Source organism: Lampetra planeri, chromosome 2 (assembly GCF_965212315.1).
Source record: "Lampetra planeri chromosome 2, kcLamPlan1.2.h2, whole genome shotgun sequence".
NCBI classification, from domain to species: domain Eukaryota; kingdom Metazoa; phylum Chordata; class Hyperoartia; order Petromyzontiformes; family Petromyzontidae; genus Lampetra; species Lampetra planeri.
Genome location: NC_136108.1, coordinates 6428533 through 6447637, shown reverse-complemented (window position 1 = coordinate 6447637; position 19105 = coordinate 6428533). Strand labels below are relative to the sequence as shown.

General features: G+C 46.6%; 1 protein-coding gene across 4 annotated transcripts in view; it reads left to right on the top strand.

The window, feature by feature from the left end:
* The window catches only part of RAPGEF4 (Rap guanine nucleotide exchange factor 4), a 79987-nt gene that overhangs the window by 32962 nt on the left and 27920 nt on the right, over positions 1–19105 (top strand). For 2 of the 4 annotated variants that reach the window (XM_078604664.1, XM_078604663.1), the window contains exons 2-3: positions 5746–5815; positions 7287–7351. In XM_078604664.1, coding sequence (XP_078460790.1) covers positions 5761–5815; positions 7287–7351 — 120 coding nt within the window. In that variant the 5' untranslated portion in view covers positions 5746–5760. Of the gene's footprint in view, positions 1–5745; positions 5820–6619; positions 6625–7286; positions 7352–14982; positions 15633–19105 lie in introns of those variants that run through there. The other 2 variants (XM_078604665.1, XM_078604661.1) reach the window with 2 other exon arrangements.

The following is a 19105-nucleotide window of genomic DNA, read 5'->3' as shown; positions in this document are numbered from 1 at the left end:
CGCCCGACGCAGAGGTGGCTTTTAGCCAACCGCATATTAGGTACGATCGTGACAACGTGATCTGAAATTTCAGAGAGAGCATGGGACAGCCGGAGCTAAAAGCTGCTTACGTTACAACCCTTAGGGACTATCTCGAGACCATCACTTACCTCCCAGCTGCCCTCGCAGGCGGCGTGGCACGCGGACTCACGGGTTATGCGCGCGCGCACTCGGTCCAGCGGTGCGTTCTGCCACTGGGGTTGTGCCGTTTGTTGCACGAAATGTGTCGGGAGGACGGTGCTTTCCGTGCAATTGGAGGGAATGAGGATAGAAACATTTGTCACCGTTCGATATTAATCACCGTCAGCCGGGCCAAAGGTTGTGATGTCTTATAATGACACTGCTCCCTCGGTGACTCATTCTGAAGGAAACAACTCAGAGCTAGAGTGCTATGTCCGATGATGCGCCGTCGAGCTCGCTTATGTGGCTGTATATGCGTATTCTAGATTTGAAGCTTTCGTGACTGCAAGGATTCATACTCTTAGGTTTTTTCGGAAAAGTTACGTAGGTAAAAATAAAAATAAATAATAAAAATATAAAAATATAATTATAAATCACGACGTTTCGGAGGCAACACAAGTCTCCGTCATCAGGTGGGACCGTCACAGCTTAAACATACATATACATATGTTTAACTTTTTTCGCACCGTACCTAGCAACCCGTGCTAATCGGAGGTGGTCTCCTTGTCTCACCGAAAGAGACATGTAACGTGGGTCCTAGGAAGCGTGTCAGCTGTTGTCCCCTTCCTTGTATTCGTGACGCTTTCTTCACATCATTGTTGCGATGAGGGTGGTGGGGTACACAACTAGCAGCGTGTGTCAAGGTTTCTAACAAATTAAACTCTGTCAATTAAAATAAAAGCCCCTCTTAACAGAAAAAAACGTGTGTTATACGTCGGCTCGTACTAGACAATTAACTAATAACCCTACTACTGCGCAGGCTTTCGTTGTTGTGCTGTGGACGTTTCAGTTCACGCACTGGAAGCTTCTTCAGGAAGTGAATCGAGAAGATTACGTTATCCCTTGGGAATACGGCACCATCATCGCCAGGGGGAAATGTTGGAGCTGCTCAGTTCACTTGTTCGGAAAGGCCTCCCAGCATGCCGAGCAAAGTGTCGGATTAACACGTGGGGCTTTGGCGACCAATATTATCCATAAGTGTTCTTTGGGGTTAGATCTCGTAAATATGAATGTGTCGTTAAACCCGCCACCACCCGACACATGTATATGTATAATAAGCTGTCAGGTGCTGGCGGGCTTAACGACGCATTTATATTCACGCCATCTAACCCCGCCCCCCTAAAAAACCTCTATTATGGAAAGTGTCGATTGTCGTGCCAGTGAACACGTGGTGCAACCTGAAAGCACGTCGGTCGGTGAGCAACATAGCCCTCTTCTTCTTGGTTCTTTCGGTAAAGTCACCACGTAGAAGGGAAATAATAAAATAATAAAAATAAAACATAATAAAATAATTCTCACGACGTTTCGGCCACAACGCAAGCAGCCGTCCTCAGGTGAAGAACAGGTCTGTCGGAAAGACGCTGTCTTTAATTATGTTTTATTTTTATTATTTTATTACTTCCCTTCTACGTGACTTTACCGAAAGAACCAAGAAGATGAATCCCTGCAGTCACGAAAGCTTTAAATCGAAATTCAACATAGCCCTGTTTGTGACGCGGTGCGTTCCATGTACAGCCTGGACAGAGTGGCAGCATCTGACTCGGAGGAGAGGGTGGGGGAGGGGGCTAGGACAGAACTTTGAATTCCCTCGAGACCGCGGGCCTCCGCCGCAAGCCTCGTCAGTGCCTCCCCGTGAAAAACCTCGCATGCAGGGCAGCGCCGCCGTGACAGATAAACGCGCGGCGTTAAGAACGACGCCGAGGAAGACACAGCGGCAGGTCCGGCGTGCAGATCACGTGACGGGCGCCGTCTTTCTTTTTAAATCCTTTATATTAAGTTCGCTTGCTTGCTTGCGCGCTTACGACCGTGCAAATCTTTCGGTCGTTTTTTAACCCACTTCCCGTGATCCAATCGAGCTGACATTTTGCACACAGACTCGTTGTGTGTGACAATTTATTTTCGTGAAAATTTTTTTCCAAAATTTTCCACTTTTAGGAAATACCAATGTGATAAAAATGAAACTCTTACTCAAGAAAAACAGAAATGAATAATAAAATAAAACCGATGCCACGCATATAAAGGATTTATGGTGAAAAACTTTGTTTTTACGGGTTAATTTTTTCTCTCTCTCTCACCGAGCCGGCGTCTCTCCGTGGCTTGCTTTGTCAACAGATCTCCAGCCACGCGTCTCGTGCAGGGGAATGCGGAGGAGGCTCATCGTTAAATTTTGACTTAAAACTTTCGTGACTGCAGGAATTCATATTCTTGGTTCTTTCGGTAAAGTCACGTAGAAAGAAAATAAAAAAAATAAGAAAAAAAAATTAAAGTAAAAAATAATATATATTAAAAGCAAAAAATCCACGACGTTTCGATCGCAACACAAGCGGTCTTCATCAGTCGGAGAGAAGACCGCTTGTGTTGCCATCGAAAGGTCGTGGGTTTTTTCATTTTTTTTATTTTCAATTTATTATCGTAAATTTGGATTTTATAAAAAAAAACGTTTTTTTATTTAATTACATTTTCTTTCTACGTGACTTTACCGAAAAAAACAAGAATATGAGACTCATCGTTTTCAGGGTGGGGGGGGGGGGCTAAGGGGACTGTGCACACCGCCACAGTAACATTGAAAGTTAAAACCACGAGGGGCGGCTGCCACTCTCTCATCCGTTTAATGTTCAATGCAGATCATTGTGTGCAGGGTGAACAGGTGGCTTTAATATCCGGAACGTTTTGGTGCGATTACGTGTGAAGTGACGTTTAGTTTTTTAAAATTATTTTTGGTGACGTTAATTCCATTCGAATTGTCATCTGTTACAATATGTTACTGGTAGGAACCCACTGGTTCCACCAGCCCACAGGGGATTATTGTGTCCGTCCGTCGTGCAGGGAGGGGCTGGGTGGGGAGGGAGGGGCTGGGTGGGGAGGGAGGGGCTGGGTGGGGAGGGTGGGGCTGAGTGGGGGGTGGGAGGGGTGGGGCTGGGTGGGGAGGGGCTGGTCACCCTGTGGTGCCCTTATAAAACTCAACGTTTAACCTACTCACGCCGGCTTGTGCCCGCCCTCACAGTCGGCCATATTTGCGGAATACACCACGCCGCCGTTGACCCTACCCAGTGACCGAGCAACCCAACGTTCCTCCCAGCTCCCTCCGCAGGAATGTGTTTATATTGCGTGGACCTTCGTCGTGTATAGAAGACTTACGTGTCTGTATTGCATGAAAGCAAAGGGAGCGGGAGATGGAGCGAGGGCGATGCAAGGTTTCATAGCGGCCCGCTGAGTCTCATCCTCCGACCCAAAAAGTCAGCGGAAACCCTGGCGATTCGGTAAAGCTCTAAAATAGCCGTGAGAAGAATCAATAAATTATCGTTTATTCGCGAAAATAAACAGTTTTCCATCGTTGAAATGCATGTGTGGGCTGTACAGATAATCCACACGGGGTCGTATCTTTAAATTACAAAACGAGTATTTATAAATTATTAACTATTTTTATTTCACCAGGTAAGGCCAACTTAGCTCCACAGCTCTTTATCAGAAGCGACCTGACCACAAATGATAGCTCAACGAGGTGGCTTATCATGTGGAAATTTATAGCAGCCAAATACTCTCAATGCATACACTGGATTTGAAGCTTTCGTGACTGCAGGAATTACTCTTTGGTTATTTCGGTAAAGTCACGTAGAAAGAAAATGAATTAAATAATAGAATACGACGTTTCGATTGCAACACAAGCAGTCGTCATCAATTAGAACTAAATTTGAGAGAGAGACAAAACAAAGACACGGAGACACACAGTCAGACACACAAGCAAAGAGAGAGAGAACACAGAGACACAGAGAGAGACAGACAACATAGACACACAGATACCCGATTCCTCTGTGTCTGGCCTTAAATAGAGAGAGGGGGGGGGTGCAGAGAGAGAGGTGGGTCTGCTGGAGCAGAGAGATTAGCAATGAGAGAGCTGTGTATGTCTTTTAAATTTAGTTCTACCTGATGACGACCGCCTGTGTTGCAATCGAAACGTCGTATTCTATTACTTAATTTATTTTCTTTCTCCGTGACTTTACCGAAAGAACCAAAGAGTAACTCAAAACGCATGTTTCTAAATGTGGAGGGAAAACCCGGAGGACCCGGAGAGAAATCCACGCGACCACGGGGAGAGAGAGACACGCAAACTCCAAATATACAGACGTCACGGTCGCGACCCAACAACCCACGACCTCCTTGTACACCAAGCGAGGCAGTTAACATGTGGCCACCGTGGCGCCCACTCGTGTCCATGCACGGATTGGGTGGTAGTCCAGGCGATTGAGAATGTGGCTCACGTGGAAGAGACACGGGCTCACTAATCCTCTCAATCCCACTGAACCTCACACGCCTCTGACAGGCTGGGAAATCTTTGTTCTTTGCAAGCCGCGTATCCTGTGGATGCTTGAAAGCGCCCTCGTCAGGTCTTAACTTCTTGTGAAATACGTTCATAACGCTTGTCTGTGTAGCAGAAATATGACGAGCTAATTAAGGCGAGCAGTGTTAAAATGAATATGATGAGCGCTTAATAGCGAACTTAATATTTAAAATGAAATATGACGATGACTGTAGCAGCTGCAGCAGAGGGAAATTATTATTAAATACAATACCGTACAATGTGTACATCGCTTGTCAGTGCAACTGGATCTCAAGATGGTGTGCAGAAAAGTGGGGAAATATATTTCCGAGCCAAAGGCAACCAAAGGCACAGGGGAATGAAGACCCTGACCAGAAGAGAGCTGCAGACAATGGGAGCAGCAAAAGAGAATGAGTGACCTACAACTGAGCGCGGGTTGTCAAGGGAAGGGACTTCAATAAAAAAAAAAGCCTTGCTTGATGCAGTGTAGAGCGCATCTATCTACTGTATGTTGAACTTCTTTCGCAACCGTACGTAACCAACCGCGCTAGTCGCATTGAGGGGAGTAGAGTGGTACTCTTTGTTTTTTTGGTAAAGTCACGTAGGTAAAAAATCTAATAAAATAAATGAAAACAACTAAATTAAATCACGACGTTTCTGACAACTTAGCGAAAGCACAACTGTTTCGTTGTCCTCACCTGAAGAAGGATGCTTGTGTTGCGCCCGAAACGTCGTGATTTAATTGAGTTGTTTTCGTTGATTTTATTAGATTTTTTACCTACGTGACTTTACCGAAAAAAACAAACAGTATGAATCCTTGCAGTCACGAAAGCTTCAAATCTAGAATTAATTGAGTAGAGTGAGATGAGAAGGGGGACGTAGCCAGGGGTGAGTCCAGTGAGTGCGATCTTCAAATGTTTTTGGGATTGGATTTGGAGCCGGTATTGAATGTCCATTGATTTAGAGACACCAACGTAAAACTGGGTTGTCCGTGCATTCCCTCTGCGACGGGTTTCCACGTGCATGAGACACGATCGCACGCTGCTAAGAACAACTCGTACGAGCGTCAGCATCACCTGGCCCTCACCAAGCCCTCACCAAGCCTCCGTCGCCGTGTGACCGACTGTGGAGACCAGGCCGACTACCGCAAGGGATGTCTCTACGATTCACACTTCACATTGCCACGACGTCTTTGTGTTTCTTTGCAGAAATATCGACAATATATGGCTGGACTCCTTGCTCCTCCATATGGGGTGACTGAAGCCACGCCTGGAAACGGTACGTTCTCCTCTCTCCCTCGTCCTGTCATGGCCGCTCGCCCACACATCCACGGCGGAGACGGCGCACAGTTCAGCCCAACAGATTTATCCGTGTCGGTTCCACTCAAGTGAGCCGGGTCTCTGTGGCCACGTGCTATTATGGGCTGCAGCGATCTTGGACACTACGTTTTGCCAGCGATAAGTTTCCGGTTGACATCGCTTGTGCGTTTTGGCATGGGATGGTTTCTGTGCAGCCTTGTGTTTTAGAGTCCCGTGTTCACTCGAAACACGACTGCAGAGTGCTTTCTTTTGTTGCCCACATTTTTTGGGCCGTTCACACATTGTTTGCCTTCCTTGTAAATCATTCATTATGAATGTTTTCTGTATTGTCTTTTCGCAAAATGGGGCCGTTGCTGAATATTGGATCGGCGGGCATTGCTTGGGCAGCTGCTTCACCTGGTCTTACCTGCACGAGAATTGGCTCGAGACGTGCGAGGCTGTGACGCCGCTCATAGACACGTGGTGTTGCCTCTCGTGCTCACGGAATGTACATTGCAAAACCGCGTTATTCCGTGTTTTTTTGTGTCTTTCTATTCATTTTTGAGTAAAACAAATTTTACGATCGAATTTTTTTGCAGTTTTACACCACGATTTTTTAAAAGTGCAATGTTGATTATTTGGACCAATTATGGTCGGAAATGGGACTGTTTCTTTATTTTGAATTGGTATATGCTTATATTCCTCGTGGAGTTGCTAAAATCGATACCACTCTGTGGGAAGCTGACAGTGGTTTTCCTGTAAAGTGACTAGTCCCTGCCATAAGAATGCGTCATTTACACCACTGGCTCAGCCCTGCAAAGAGAGATGAGCTCCGCTCCCTCCCGTGTTGATTTGACAAAGAAAACTCGCCGCCGTTTTGTATGCATTCGGCTCATGTTTCTGATGAATAAATTGTATTGAACCCACTTGTATGTTGAGAAATGTACAGTCCAATACAAGCCAGGTGCCACAAGTTCCAATAGTTGTATTTGGTAACTGTGGATAATCCGTGGCATATGAGAAGGAATTTCCAGCCATGGTGTCAATGCATATGATCCCCTTTAGCCAATCCACTGCGAGAAGAAGACTTCCCCACACTGTTGGTCATGGGGGTTGTGTGACCATACTTCACCATCCTGGTCAGTGCAGGTTGGTGAAGGTGGGTGGGTGGGTGGGGAAAGGGGAGTGCTGTCCCAGGACTGGTGGTTCAGAGATCACGCGCCACTGATCTTAGCCCTGACTGGGATTCAAACTCAGGTCGTGGAGTTCATAGCACAGTGTGCGAACCACCGCAGCATCATTCCCCTTGTATGCATTACATCATTTATATTGCTCCTGCTTCAGCCATGCAATGGTGAGTAAATTAACATTTTACACGGTCTAAAAATATTGACTGTTTCTAACGTTTCAGCGTTTTTGCGAATTTTTTCCCTTATATTTTAATTGTCCAGGCATAGCTGACAAAGAAAACATCAGCGGCAATGCCTCGTACGCCTCCGCCAAGCTTCCGAGCAAGGTGCGTGTGTCATTGTCCGAACCGCGTGTCCTCCGTGCCGCATATGTTATGAGAAGTCCGGATCACTCATCTCCCCCTGCCTCGCTTTGCGCACAACGGAACAGTCGCCATTAAGTGAGAAGAATGCAGCGGAATTGTCGTCATTGGCCATTGTTCCAAAGACACGTAACAGAATCGGGCAAAAAACTACGATTGTGAAACGACTCTCAACGGCGCGATATTTGTGTTACAAACATCGTAGAAACTTGAGCCTTGGAGCTCAGCACCATAGAAAAGACACGGAGTGAATTGTTCGCTCTACCATCGGTATTTAAACATTACACAAAGCGATGCCACGTATAGACCTGGCATGTCGCCATTGTGACCGTCAAACTGGCTGGTTTAGTCTGCAACCGTTGTAATGAGAAGCCGTAGATAAAGAGAAGACGTAGGTAAAGTGGAAACTTGAGCACTTCTGGAGGCGAATGGCTGTTACCTTTGCTATTGAATGAACGTCAGACATGGATTAACCGAAAAAGCCGAGACATTTCATTTCGGCAGATTGCAAGTGGTTGCATTAATCTCATGGAAATGTCAATAATAACAACACCACCTTCTGGTCATGAAGAGAGTAAATCCAGCATTTTAAAGAACCCTTAAAAGGACGTTATATAAATCCGAAATAGAATAGTAGCACATGCAATGCTTTTCGGATTGTATTTGGTGGACCTATTAAGGCCTATGCAGGCCTCGAACATCTGCATGACACACTGTAAACAACTTGCTGATCGAAATGTCATGGCATTCGGGTAGCTTGTCCCATCTGCGCACGGAGCTGTGGCATGCGGCCATCGCTCGCAAGCTGTGGCCTCGTTAACACTTCGCATCGTGCTGAAAAAGCCCTGCCAGAGATGGGCCTCCTTGCGTGGTCGATTAAAATTGTCTCGCGGCAGAAATCGGATAAGAATATAAACGTGCGGGTACGGGGCCATGCCGTTAACGCACTGCCGTTGTGGAATGCACGCCGCTGAAATGATGCCCGATCAGGCCTGTGTTCCGAAACGTCAAAAAAAAACAACAACAGCCTGCGCCACGAACTACCGACAAATACCGCATTCCAAAATGCCACACACGAAGACAACTCCCAGCAGAAAAATAAAAAAGCATTTTGTCACTTTCTCAAAGAGGCCACTTTGGACGGTGTGTTAATTATGAAGTAATGCGAGACCAATATCCACGTGAACAATATCAACTTTGCCCCGTCCGGGTTTCAATGGTGAGAAGTCTCCACGGGTGCCACTAACCCCCTCGCTCTGATCGCCGCCTCTTAACGTTGCATCGATCGTGAGCGGGCGGTGGTGTCTCTGCGGAGCCGCGTGGGTTTCCGATGACCTGAATAAAGCGTCTGTGCCAAACGTGGCGCAATCCGAGCCGCTCTCTGAGCCCGTGGCTCCCAGGTGCCCTCTCACGGTCGGCTCGCGTGCCACGGGAAGGCCCGTCACCTTGGCGGTCAATGTCACTGCTGCCCGCGATGGCTGCTGTTGATGTTATTGTTTTAGATTTTGTTGTTAGTTTGGTTTCGTTTTGTATCCACTTCCCTTGGTTCCACGTTACGATGGTTGAGGATGATGATGATTTAGTGAGGGTAGTGTTTGGGATGTTTTTTGACGAAACAGTTTTTTGGGTTCGGCATTTGATTAAAGTGCACACGGGCAAAACAAACTCCACCTGCGCTGGAGGCACAGAGAATGTTTCAACGTCTCTCACCATGGCACACACCTCTCTTACAGTGCTCGAACAATTTTTGACTGACCCGGTATAAACGCAACACTTGGCCTGCTTAATGGAATTGTTGCTTGATCAAACTCCCGACTCTTTTCATGTAGGACATGTCTGTTTTTCATGGCATCCGTCGTATGGCACTGGCCCCACCGTCTCCACTTTGTGCCATCGTGGGTATTTGCTCGCAGCACCACAAAAGTAGACTGTGCTAACAAATGACCTTAAATGTTGGTGTGCGTGTGTGTGGTCTGTATACTGTGTAGAGAAGCGGTATGGCAGCAGTTGTCAGCGCGCTCTGCTACAAACCAAGCGAACCGAGTTCGATTCCCGCTCATGGCCAACACCAGTGACGATTATCCGAATCGGTTCTGGCCTTCCCTAGGTCGACTCAGCTGCAAAAGAGTACCTGGTGTAGTGTTTAAATATCGCCACTAGGGAGACAAAGGCGGTCGGGCGTGGTGCTGGCCTCCCACGCCTTCGTGTGCTGTTCCGGCCTTCATAGGTGCTCGCTAACAGCACTTGCTCCAACAGTCTGCTATGGCTATATGGAGGATTCTTTGTTTTTGTGTTGTGTATGTAAGTGTGGTACAGTGGGAGAGCGGTGGAGGCATGGTTCGCGCAGTGTGCAACGAACCCGGCACCCGAGTTCAATTCCCGGCCAAGTCCAACGCCAACAACATCAGTGGCGAGTGATTGGAGAAATGCTCCCCGGCATCCCCTAGGTTGGCTCAGCCTTAAATGAGCACCCAGTGGTGTTTGAAAATAACGGCACTGTGGGAGACAGAGGCATGGTGCCAGTGAAACCACCCCTCGTGCGCCAATGTGTTTAGTTTGTTGTCCCTCGCACCTCCGATTAGCACGGTGGCTACTATTGTGCGAAAGAAGTTCAACATGCATACATGCCGTCCTAAATAGACGCTCGCTAACAGCAGTCCTGTAAAGGCTATGGGGCATCTGTACCACTGTTGTTGCACTGTACATATGGTTATGTGTGTTTTGTATATTTAAACAATGTCCAATAGTTAACCGTAATTAAACCAGCGGGGCACAGGTCATGCTCTGTGTGCTCGCTTGAGTTGTGACCTTTGTGCAGCATTATCACCGTCACTACCGCTCTTAAAGGGACGGATATTTCTGGAGGATAAATAGAAGAGATAGGCAAGTGCTGCTGGATAAGAGTATTTACCTTCAGATCTGAACGTGCACTGACAATATATTTAGTACGAACAGTTTTACAGATGTTTGTCTCGTGGTGAACTTTGAGCGTTTTTGAAATTCAGATTTCTTTAGGTTCCAGAGAACGTCAATAGCACTCGCCTTGCTTGATGAGTGAGTTTGTTGTGTGTTTGAGAATACTGGTTTGAAAAATATATCTTGGTTTTCAAAGTTTCTCGAGGTTTTTCTCCATGGATTTAACATTAGTTATATTCGTAGAAGTTTAGATCGGTTCCGAACACACACCAGCCGTGCCACTGGCTGTGAACGTGCAGTCGTGCAAAGTTTACCAAACTTTTGTTCGGAAGAGGCTTTAGAAGGCACCAATGGCAAGAAGCAGGCTTTTTTCTTCTTGGTTTTTTGGGTAAAGTCACGTAGAAGGAAAATAATAAAATAATAAAAATAAAACATAATAAAATAATAAAAATAAAACATAATAAAATAATTCTCACGACGTTTCGGCCACAACGCAAGCAGCCGTCTTCAGGTGGAGAACAGGTCTGTCGAGAAGGCAGAGTCTTAATGGCACGCCCCAGGCTTGGAGCGACTATTTATGCTGGGATGGAGGGGCGAAGAGCGTCTTGACAAAATAATTTGCATATCAAGAGGAATTTAGCATATTTATGGGAAATGCAGATATGCGATTAGTACTACTTGTGAAATGCGTAGGAGGTTTGGCGAGGGGTTTAAAGTCATTATGCCTATGCATTATGCAGGATTAGCAGTATCAAAGGGAGGGAGTAAGGTTAGAATTAATAAGCAGGCTTTTGTGCAGAGTGAAAAGACTGCCCACGTGATGCTTTCATGAATATCCTTGCAAGCGAATGTAATCCTGAACCAGCACCTGATCACCGATCCCATTAAGGAACCTTCAGGATTGAATCTAGATACGACATTCCATCAATCATCCCACTACGGCCCTCACAAGTAGAAATTCAAATAAAGCCCGGCGTGTCATTTCAGAAACATCTAAAAGACCATTATTGACCACAAAGTAGTGAACCAGTGTTAATTCTACGCAAGTCTATGGGTTATTATGTCTATGAGATTGTATGTGAGTGCGACTCTGAGTGTGAGATCACACAGTCGTGAACAATTCTGAACTCTGAAAACTCAACGAAGATATTGAAGCAATACACTGCACATCAACCAAAGCAATTTCCTGAGTAACTCATCTGGACGTCGACCGAAACTTGCGGTTCATCCAGCCAGACGAAGAAGAATCGAGCAAGTGTTCACGGCTCACACACATTGAAGATATCACCGGTGGCAATAGGCTTTAACCTTCCCGGCAATAAAAACAAATGCTAAGATGTTCAAACACCACATAGATACCTATGGCAATGCATCAACGACAATGCATATGTTCCCACAAGTATATGTGCGGCGAATGCAGATCGTTGATGCCTTGGTGTTTGAACACCTTAACATCCGTTGTATTGCCAGGAAGGCTGAAACCCATTATTATATATATTTTTTTTCTCACATCATTTTGATACTGGCAACAAAAGGGTCCCTTAGATAACACTGGTCAACAAAAAAAAAACATTTTTTTCTGGCCTGGACTTTTGCAGCTGTTTTAGACTAATTTCAGGGTGCTGATTCCAAATCTGATCTCAGATTTGCTCTATCACATCATTTTTATGCTATCGGCATACCCCATTTTTATTGATTTTACCCAAAATTAACTCTGTCACTTATGATTGCAAGTCAGTGACTGCTTTAATGTTAAAATATGGTGCTGTATTTTTAGGATAGTGTGTTTATAATATAATTTTATGTAGATATCCACATTTATTTAATATTTTTCTTCCGCAGTTTTTATTGAAAATGCAATATTTGATATCTCAAAAACCTGATGTGATAGACAAAAACTGATACCAGATTTGGAATCAGCACCCCAAAATTACATTAAAACCGTTGGAATACCTTGTGCCAGAAAAAGTGTGTTGACCAGTGTAATCACCGGTGGCGTTTGTTTTCGGCGTCTCAGCCCAGGGATGTGTCCGAGCGGCGGCTGCGATTGTATCTCGAGAGATGCTGAGCCGCCGTCACTGACACTGTCCGCAGCCCCTGGGGGCGACGTTTCGCTGCGTCAAGGGACGCCGGCTGCTGAGTTCACTGCTGCCCTTTGCTGGGGTGGAGGGATTCGATTGGGAGAAAACCCCCGTCCACAATGCAATGCCATAAGCAGCGCTGCCACGTGTGTGTGCTCGCAAACTGCTGCGACAAAAACAAAACCATGCGCGGAGTTTTTTCGGGAGGGGGAGGGCAATGCCCATTCCAAAACTGGACACCTTAATTTATTTTGAGTAGTTTACAGTTAAAGTGAGGGACAAAGCTAACCCCCTGCCACCCCCCCCCCAAATATAGAAGTCAAACTCTGCCTATGTAAGGCCTCGACACAGAGTCATTGGGTCTCTGTGTGTCTATGTTGTCTGTCTCTCTCTCTGTGTGTCTCTGTGTTGTCTCTCTCTGCTTGTGTGTCTGTCTGTGTCTCCGTGTCTGTGTTTTGTCTCTCTATCACATTTAGTTCTACCTGACGACGGTTGCTTTTGTTGCAATCGAAACGTCGTATTATATTATTTAATTTATTTTCTTTCTACGTGACTTTACCGAAAGAGCCAAAGAGTAACACACGTCTTGTTTAACGCTGTCTTATTAAGAGCATCGCTTCACCGTTATCTAATGCACATAACGTCTGGGCGAGGCGCAGCTTGTTCATTTATGTAACTCTGCTTATTACGTATCGTACAAAAAATGTGCAGTCGCCGCAACGCGTCGCTCCGAGCCGTTTTTGGAACGACAGGTAACCCAGGGCCACTGCTGAAAGTGATCGTCCACCAAGAAGCTGTCTGCGTCATCATCGTGCCTCATTCTCTGACTCCGCTCAGATATATTGAAAATAACATAAACCCCAATCGCTTCTCATCTGTTTGAAATTCTCTCACCCGGTAGAAACGACACCTTGAACACGACACGAGCGTTTTTTTTTGGTTGGACGCGCATCGATGGTGATTATGATGATAAATGCGGCGGCAGGCGTGTTTGTATAATCACCCGCATGTGCACAGAACTTGCACGTTCGGTAGAACCTGTTTCCAAAACACCCCGCAGGAGGGTCGGGTGGGTGGGGAGAGGTTTGCAGAAAACGCCGCTCGTCAATTATCAACGTGGGCAGTGCCCCCCATCTACACCACCCATTGGCCGCGAGCCCTTGTGGGTGATGTTCTAATCGCTTGTGTGGTCGAGTGTGTGTGTGTGTGGTGGGGGCGGGAACTCCTCGGTTGTCGCTGAACATCCCTGAACATCCCTGATCATCTGTGTCGCTCAAATGCCACCCCCGACATCAGCGTTCACCTTAAGACCCCCAACTCTTAAGCCAGGGCCATCGGTTACCATTAGAGGTGGGTTTGCACGGCGTTGTTCCGGCATGTTAATGATCGGTGTTAAGGTTGCTCTCCTCATTAAGCGGAACGCTTATGTGTTTCTGGAAGCTGTTTGGCAAAATGCCGAGACAACGTCGTATTTTATTTTCATCCCCGTCAAATATGCGTGAACAAATGCTGACCAAACGCACAGCCGCGTGAAGGCGCAGTCACGGTATCGATCGTTGGCGAATATTCATGAGACGTCACGAGCCACGATCAGTCCACTCCTGGATGAAGTTCTCCCCGAGCTGCCGCTATCAGCATGAGATGCTGACATCTCCTGAGATGCTGACATCTTCTGATATGCTGATAGCGGCAGCTCGATATTTGACGGTGGACATCACCCTCAGGCGTGTGTGTCCCCCCTCCCACCTCCCCCCGCCTGACACTCTGTCATGGGTTTTGATCAATGTCCATCATCCATCCCTTGGAGACGTGTGTCCTGGCCAAGTCCACCCACTTTTAAGGTCAAGATGATGTATTTCACCTGTGTATGTCCTTCTCTTGGGTTTTGCCCATGGTTAAACAAAAGACTGTGAAGTACCGAAAACACCCCCCCCCCTCGCCTCACAGCCCGTGCACGCATCTCCTTACAGGCCTGTTCACAAAGCCATCGTGAAAAAACACACACACGCACTTTTGTCCAAAAGGTGCGTTTCAAAATGCCACACCCCACATACCTCACTCTGAAGTGCTCGGATATTTGTCATTTTGTGGAAACGTTCATGAAAGCATTGTGCCGGCACATTGCTTTTGCTTACGGGTTACCAGCCGCATATTTTGACTTTGTTGGCATTTTTGGTGTTAAAATGAAAAAGAAAATGCACCTGCGTGCATGCACGTCGACCTTTTGGCACTGTCGGTAGTCAATCGTGATAATCGGAGGTACGGGGTGGGGGAAGGAACAACAACTACGACTAACGCGGCACACTCGTTATTGTTAATTGGAATCTCCAACTGGATTTTTGTTTTGTCTGCCAGTAAATAGAATCTGTTGAAATTCGCGAAGATGCGTGCGCGATCGGAATGTGCGCTCTGCGCGGCCGCCGCGTCCCGGCATGGAGCAATCGTCGCCGCGATTTCAGGAGTCCGTGCCCCGCCCTCGCACACACCTTCTCCCCCACGCCTTCGTTGTATTATCGCCGCGAGCGTGCCAAAGGCCGCTGTGGGAGGCGCTGCCGTGGCCTCTCGCCGCCCAGCCCGCGTGGGTTATTATCGGGGCGCTGAGAGCGCAGTCGGAGCCGACCGCCCTTGCCGCAAACCGGTTCGTGGGCTTTACGAGACGGCGACCGCCCGGGCGAGCCGGCGTTGTAGCGCGAGACTGCCGCTGCTGGAACGCGCCGCTGAGATTTCTAACATCATCACCCACGGCTGCAGCCGAGGACCCTCGGCAGAACACTGTGCCGGGAAGGGGCGCGGGGTTCCGTCTCTCGGTTCGCCGCCGAATGAAGATGAAGCGGACGCCTTTTGCTTACTAAATTCGTCCGATCTTTGCTTTCATTTCGAAGCCCCTTGCTCGAGCGCGCGCGTTCGATCCACTCCGCCAGCGATGCCCTTCGCGTCCGAAAGACCTTGGCTCGGCAATCGCTGAACTTCTCTCGACTGGACTTGCCCGAAGAGTCGGGAGAGTCGCTCGGAGACGCTTCCAAATGGAAGTGTCCCCCACTCAAGACGCGGCGGCTGGGAGCGCTAAAGTCCGCGGTCCCATGGAGATGCTGAAACGGACGCTGCGGCGGCAACTCTCCGACGGCGCCTTCAACGCCGACCGAGAGCTGAGGCTCAATTGGCCGAATCTGTCGCACCATTCGCTGGGACGCAGATACGAACTTCCCGACGGCAACAGTCTTGATTTCACGATACGCGGATTGCGATGGGTAAATAGAATCGTTTGCTTTGGTATTTTTTTTTAATTGTCAAACGTATACATTGTCTGCAATGTTGTGCGTACGCGGCCCTTTTGAGTCGATGCGATGTCGACGGACACCCACGCTGTCTGGTAGTTATTTTTTCTGTGACCTGCAACACAGTCCATGAAACGCAAAATTCCCTCCCTTGTAATCACGATGGCAGCTGCTCAATAGATTCAGCTAATGCCGGGTATCCTGACAAAATGTGTCCTCTATTGCTGCGTGATATTTTGAGGACAGAACCTTTTTTTTAGGACGTGTATTTGGCAGAACGCCGATCGTCAACTGGAACTTCAGTGTTGTGCTGTGTATATTGGAGATTAACTCCGCTTTCAAAATGTGCTTTTTGGTAGTGGTGGAGACATCCCGAAGTGATCATTGTTAAGCCACGTAACTTCTCTGCGTGAGCAGAACCCCCCGACTCCGTGCAGCTTTAGAATCCTTGGCTGATTGCCAGCTCTGGAAATTGGCTTTGCATCATAAAGGTCAAACCAACTTATTCCATGCGAATTCCTCTAGTTGCATAACAGAGTGATTTTTTTTTTAAATAGATAAGAATTGTAATTGGTTATTCCGCATTTTTGCAGTAATCGCCCCTCTTGGCAGTACCTACTTGGCACTGGCGATGTGGGAACTGCATTGCCTGGCAGTGGCCGTACCGCAGTTAAACATTGCCACTGAGAATTTCCCTATAGAAGCGTACATTCAGTACCCGGGCACTGCGAGTTCCATAACCTTGAGCCGGCACACAGGAGATGGCCATGTAGATGACTCTATTTGTAATGTCAGCAGCTTTATCACACAACATCGGTTGTTGCTGTACACAAAGCACCGTGATGCCGCTAAATGCCGGGTGCCTTGATCTCGCTACCATGCGACTCTTCACCGTTGGCAGTGGCGGCGGACTAATGCAATTTCTGGTTTTTGTACTTCACAAATTAGGGGAAAGTAAAACACCTATCCCATCTTGCAATGAAATCCTCCCGGGGAATAGTTTTTTTGTCCACTTCTTCACACGGTCACAATCTGTTCCGACTGCCTTTTTCTTCATTGTCGTACTTTTGTCACTTTTTGTGACCCAGGTCTCTCTTGCAAATAGAGACTCCATTTCGGCCTCTTGAATCGCGGCATTTGCTGCCTCTGAACGGCCTTTTGCGTGTATATCGTTACTCTTGTTGATGAGTTTCTCATAGTTCTTTCTCGCGAAACGTATTGCAACACGGTTTGGTCCGCACTCTCTTCATGGCACACCTGTTTTGCGGCACCATTAGCATGTTCTGTTCCCCTGTCGCCCTTGCCACAACAATTAAATGTTTATTTTAATTAATATTGGCAGGAATGCTCGTCAAACGCGTTCATTCCCCCGATTATTTTCATTACCGGCATTTCTTGTTTTCATGTTGCAAACACGTTGGTAAAATGCAGTGCTTGGAGCAGTTTACAGTATAGCTTGTGAGTAATTCTATCTGATGAGTCAGCTGATTGAGTCTTGAGTTTATAAGCAACTTTTTAAATTGAAGTTAACAAAGAATGGCCTGAGGGGGGTTAAATTGCCCCTTTTGCATGTGGTGTATCATTAACTCCGGGATATAAATTATGCTAGTGCATTGACAATGTGGTTATTGATAGTCAAGTTCAGCGACTTTCCTGAAGGCATCTTTTTCCAGTGCACTGATGACTATGGACATCAAACTACCTTTGCTGCCCTACCACGCACTCACTCGACCACGCAAACCTTCCCTTCTAGAGCTCTCAATATTTTGTTTGAATATAAAATAAGATAAAATTCCAATGTTCTTACAAATATCATACCACGCGAAAGCAAAAGCCTGCCAATTAGATCGTACCTGTGTGATACAAACGACGAAGCACACATGAGTGTACTCCAAGTTGCGGGCGCTGTGCGTTTCGGCGCGATGATCCGATTGAGATTAACTTTTTTGTTTGTGCGGTTCGTGTCGACTGCTCATTCTGCCGGATTTTTGCCGCAATTGCCAATTATACATTTTTTTTTGCTTCATCACACCCATTGTGCGTAATTCATTTGTCCGTGACATCATTAGGACCGGGTCACGAACTGCAAAATGGACACAATTTCCACGCGACCGTGTTGCGCAACCATAGTCAGAAGTTGATCGTGTCAGAGGCGTGCTTGTGTGCTTAATTCGGCCATGGAGATGTAAAATTTCGCGGTTGTGTGCTCCTGCAATAATCACTCGGATAGGGAAGGAGGAAACAGTGTACAGGATTAATATCTTAAGTGTTTCAGGTGAAAACTCTTTTTTTTCAAGGGGTTAAACAAACTCATTTAAGTACATTGTGGCTCTGTTAATGCATTGTCTTTGAAACGAATTGGCCTACACCAGAGACAGCCTTCTTTAAGGCCTTGCCTCACCTTGTCTCACCTATTCCTATTTTTCATCATTTTGGATACTGGAAAAAAAGGTCCCATGATGTAATTGAAGTACAGCAAAAACTAAGTAAATTAATAGAGTATTTTTTCTACCTTCGGATCAACTCTCCGAGATTTATGTATGCATGCATGCATGCATGTTGAACTTCCTTCACACCGTATGCAATGGGGGCATAGTTGTGTCCCCGGGAAAAAAAATACTGTACACAGACACTTGTAAATTAGTTTATACAGTCATAATTATGGCTTATACAGTGAAGTATATGTCGACTGGGGGGAGGGGGGAGTGAAGAATCCAGACGATGTCAGTCTGTTTTTATTCTCTCTTCAAGTAATAGGTCACTGAGTCACGAATAAGGAGCGGCTAATAATAGATCAAGCGCATATTAGAGGCAAGATTGAACGCAGAATGCTGCACCCAATTTCTGTTTTGCAAACTGCACGGAAAATCAGCTTGCGGATAAATTTAAGCGAACTGCATTTCAAATCTGATGAGCTTAGTGTTGATATTCGTGGCTCATGGGAAGCCTGTAGTCTCTGCAAACCTTGACCCCTCGGATTGGAGAACACCTCCTCTGAGGGTCATTGTTGTGAACCTATGGAAGCTGCCCTAACGAACGGTGAGGCTCAAATGATCCACGGTGTTTGTTCCTTAGTGTCACATGAACACCATAGGATTGAGACCGATTTAAATGAAAAAGGTCCCTATCTAAAACACGTGGTGGCTGGCCAGCATTGGCTTGAGAAAGCCTGACTCTGCTAATGAGACACCGAATGTTGAAACCGGTCCAGAGATTACGAGTATTAAATCAAAGATGCTGGAAGAATTCACTCCCAGAAGGCCATGGGGCCGATTGGATGCGTGTAAATACTTGTATTTATAAAAAAAAATAGTTTGTTTTATGTGGAGGGACAGGTGCAGGAAGGAAGGAAGCGTATATTCGACTTAGTTTAACATGTAGGCTTTCGCGACCAATATTATCCATAATAGAGGTTTTTTTGGGTTAGATCGTGTAAATATATAAAT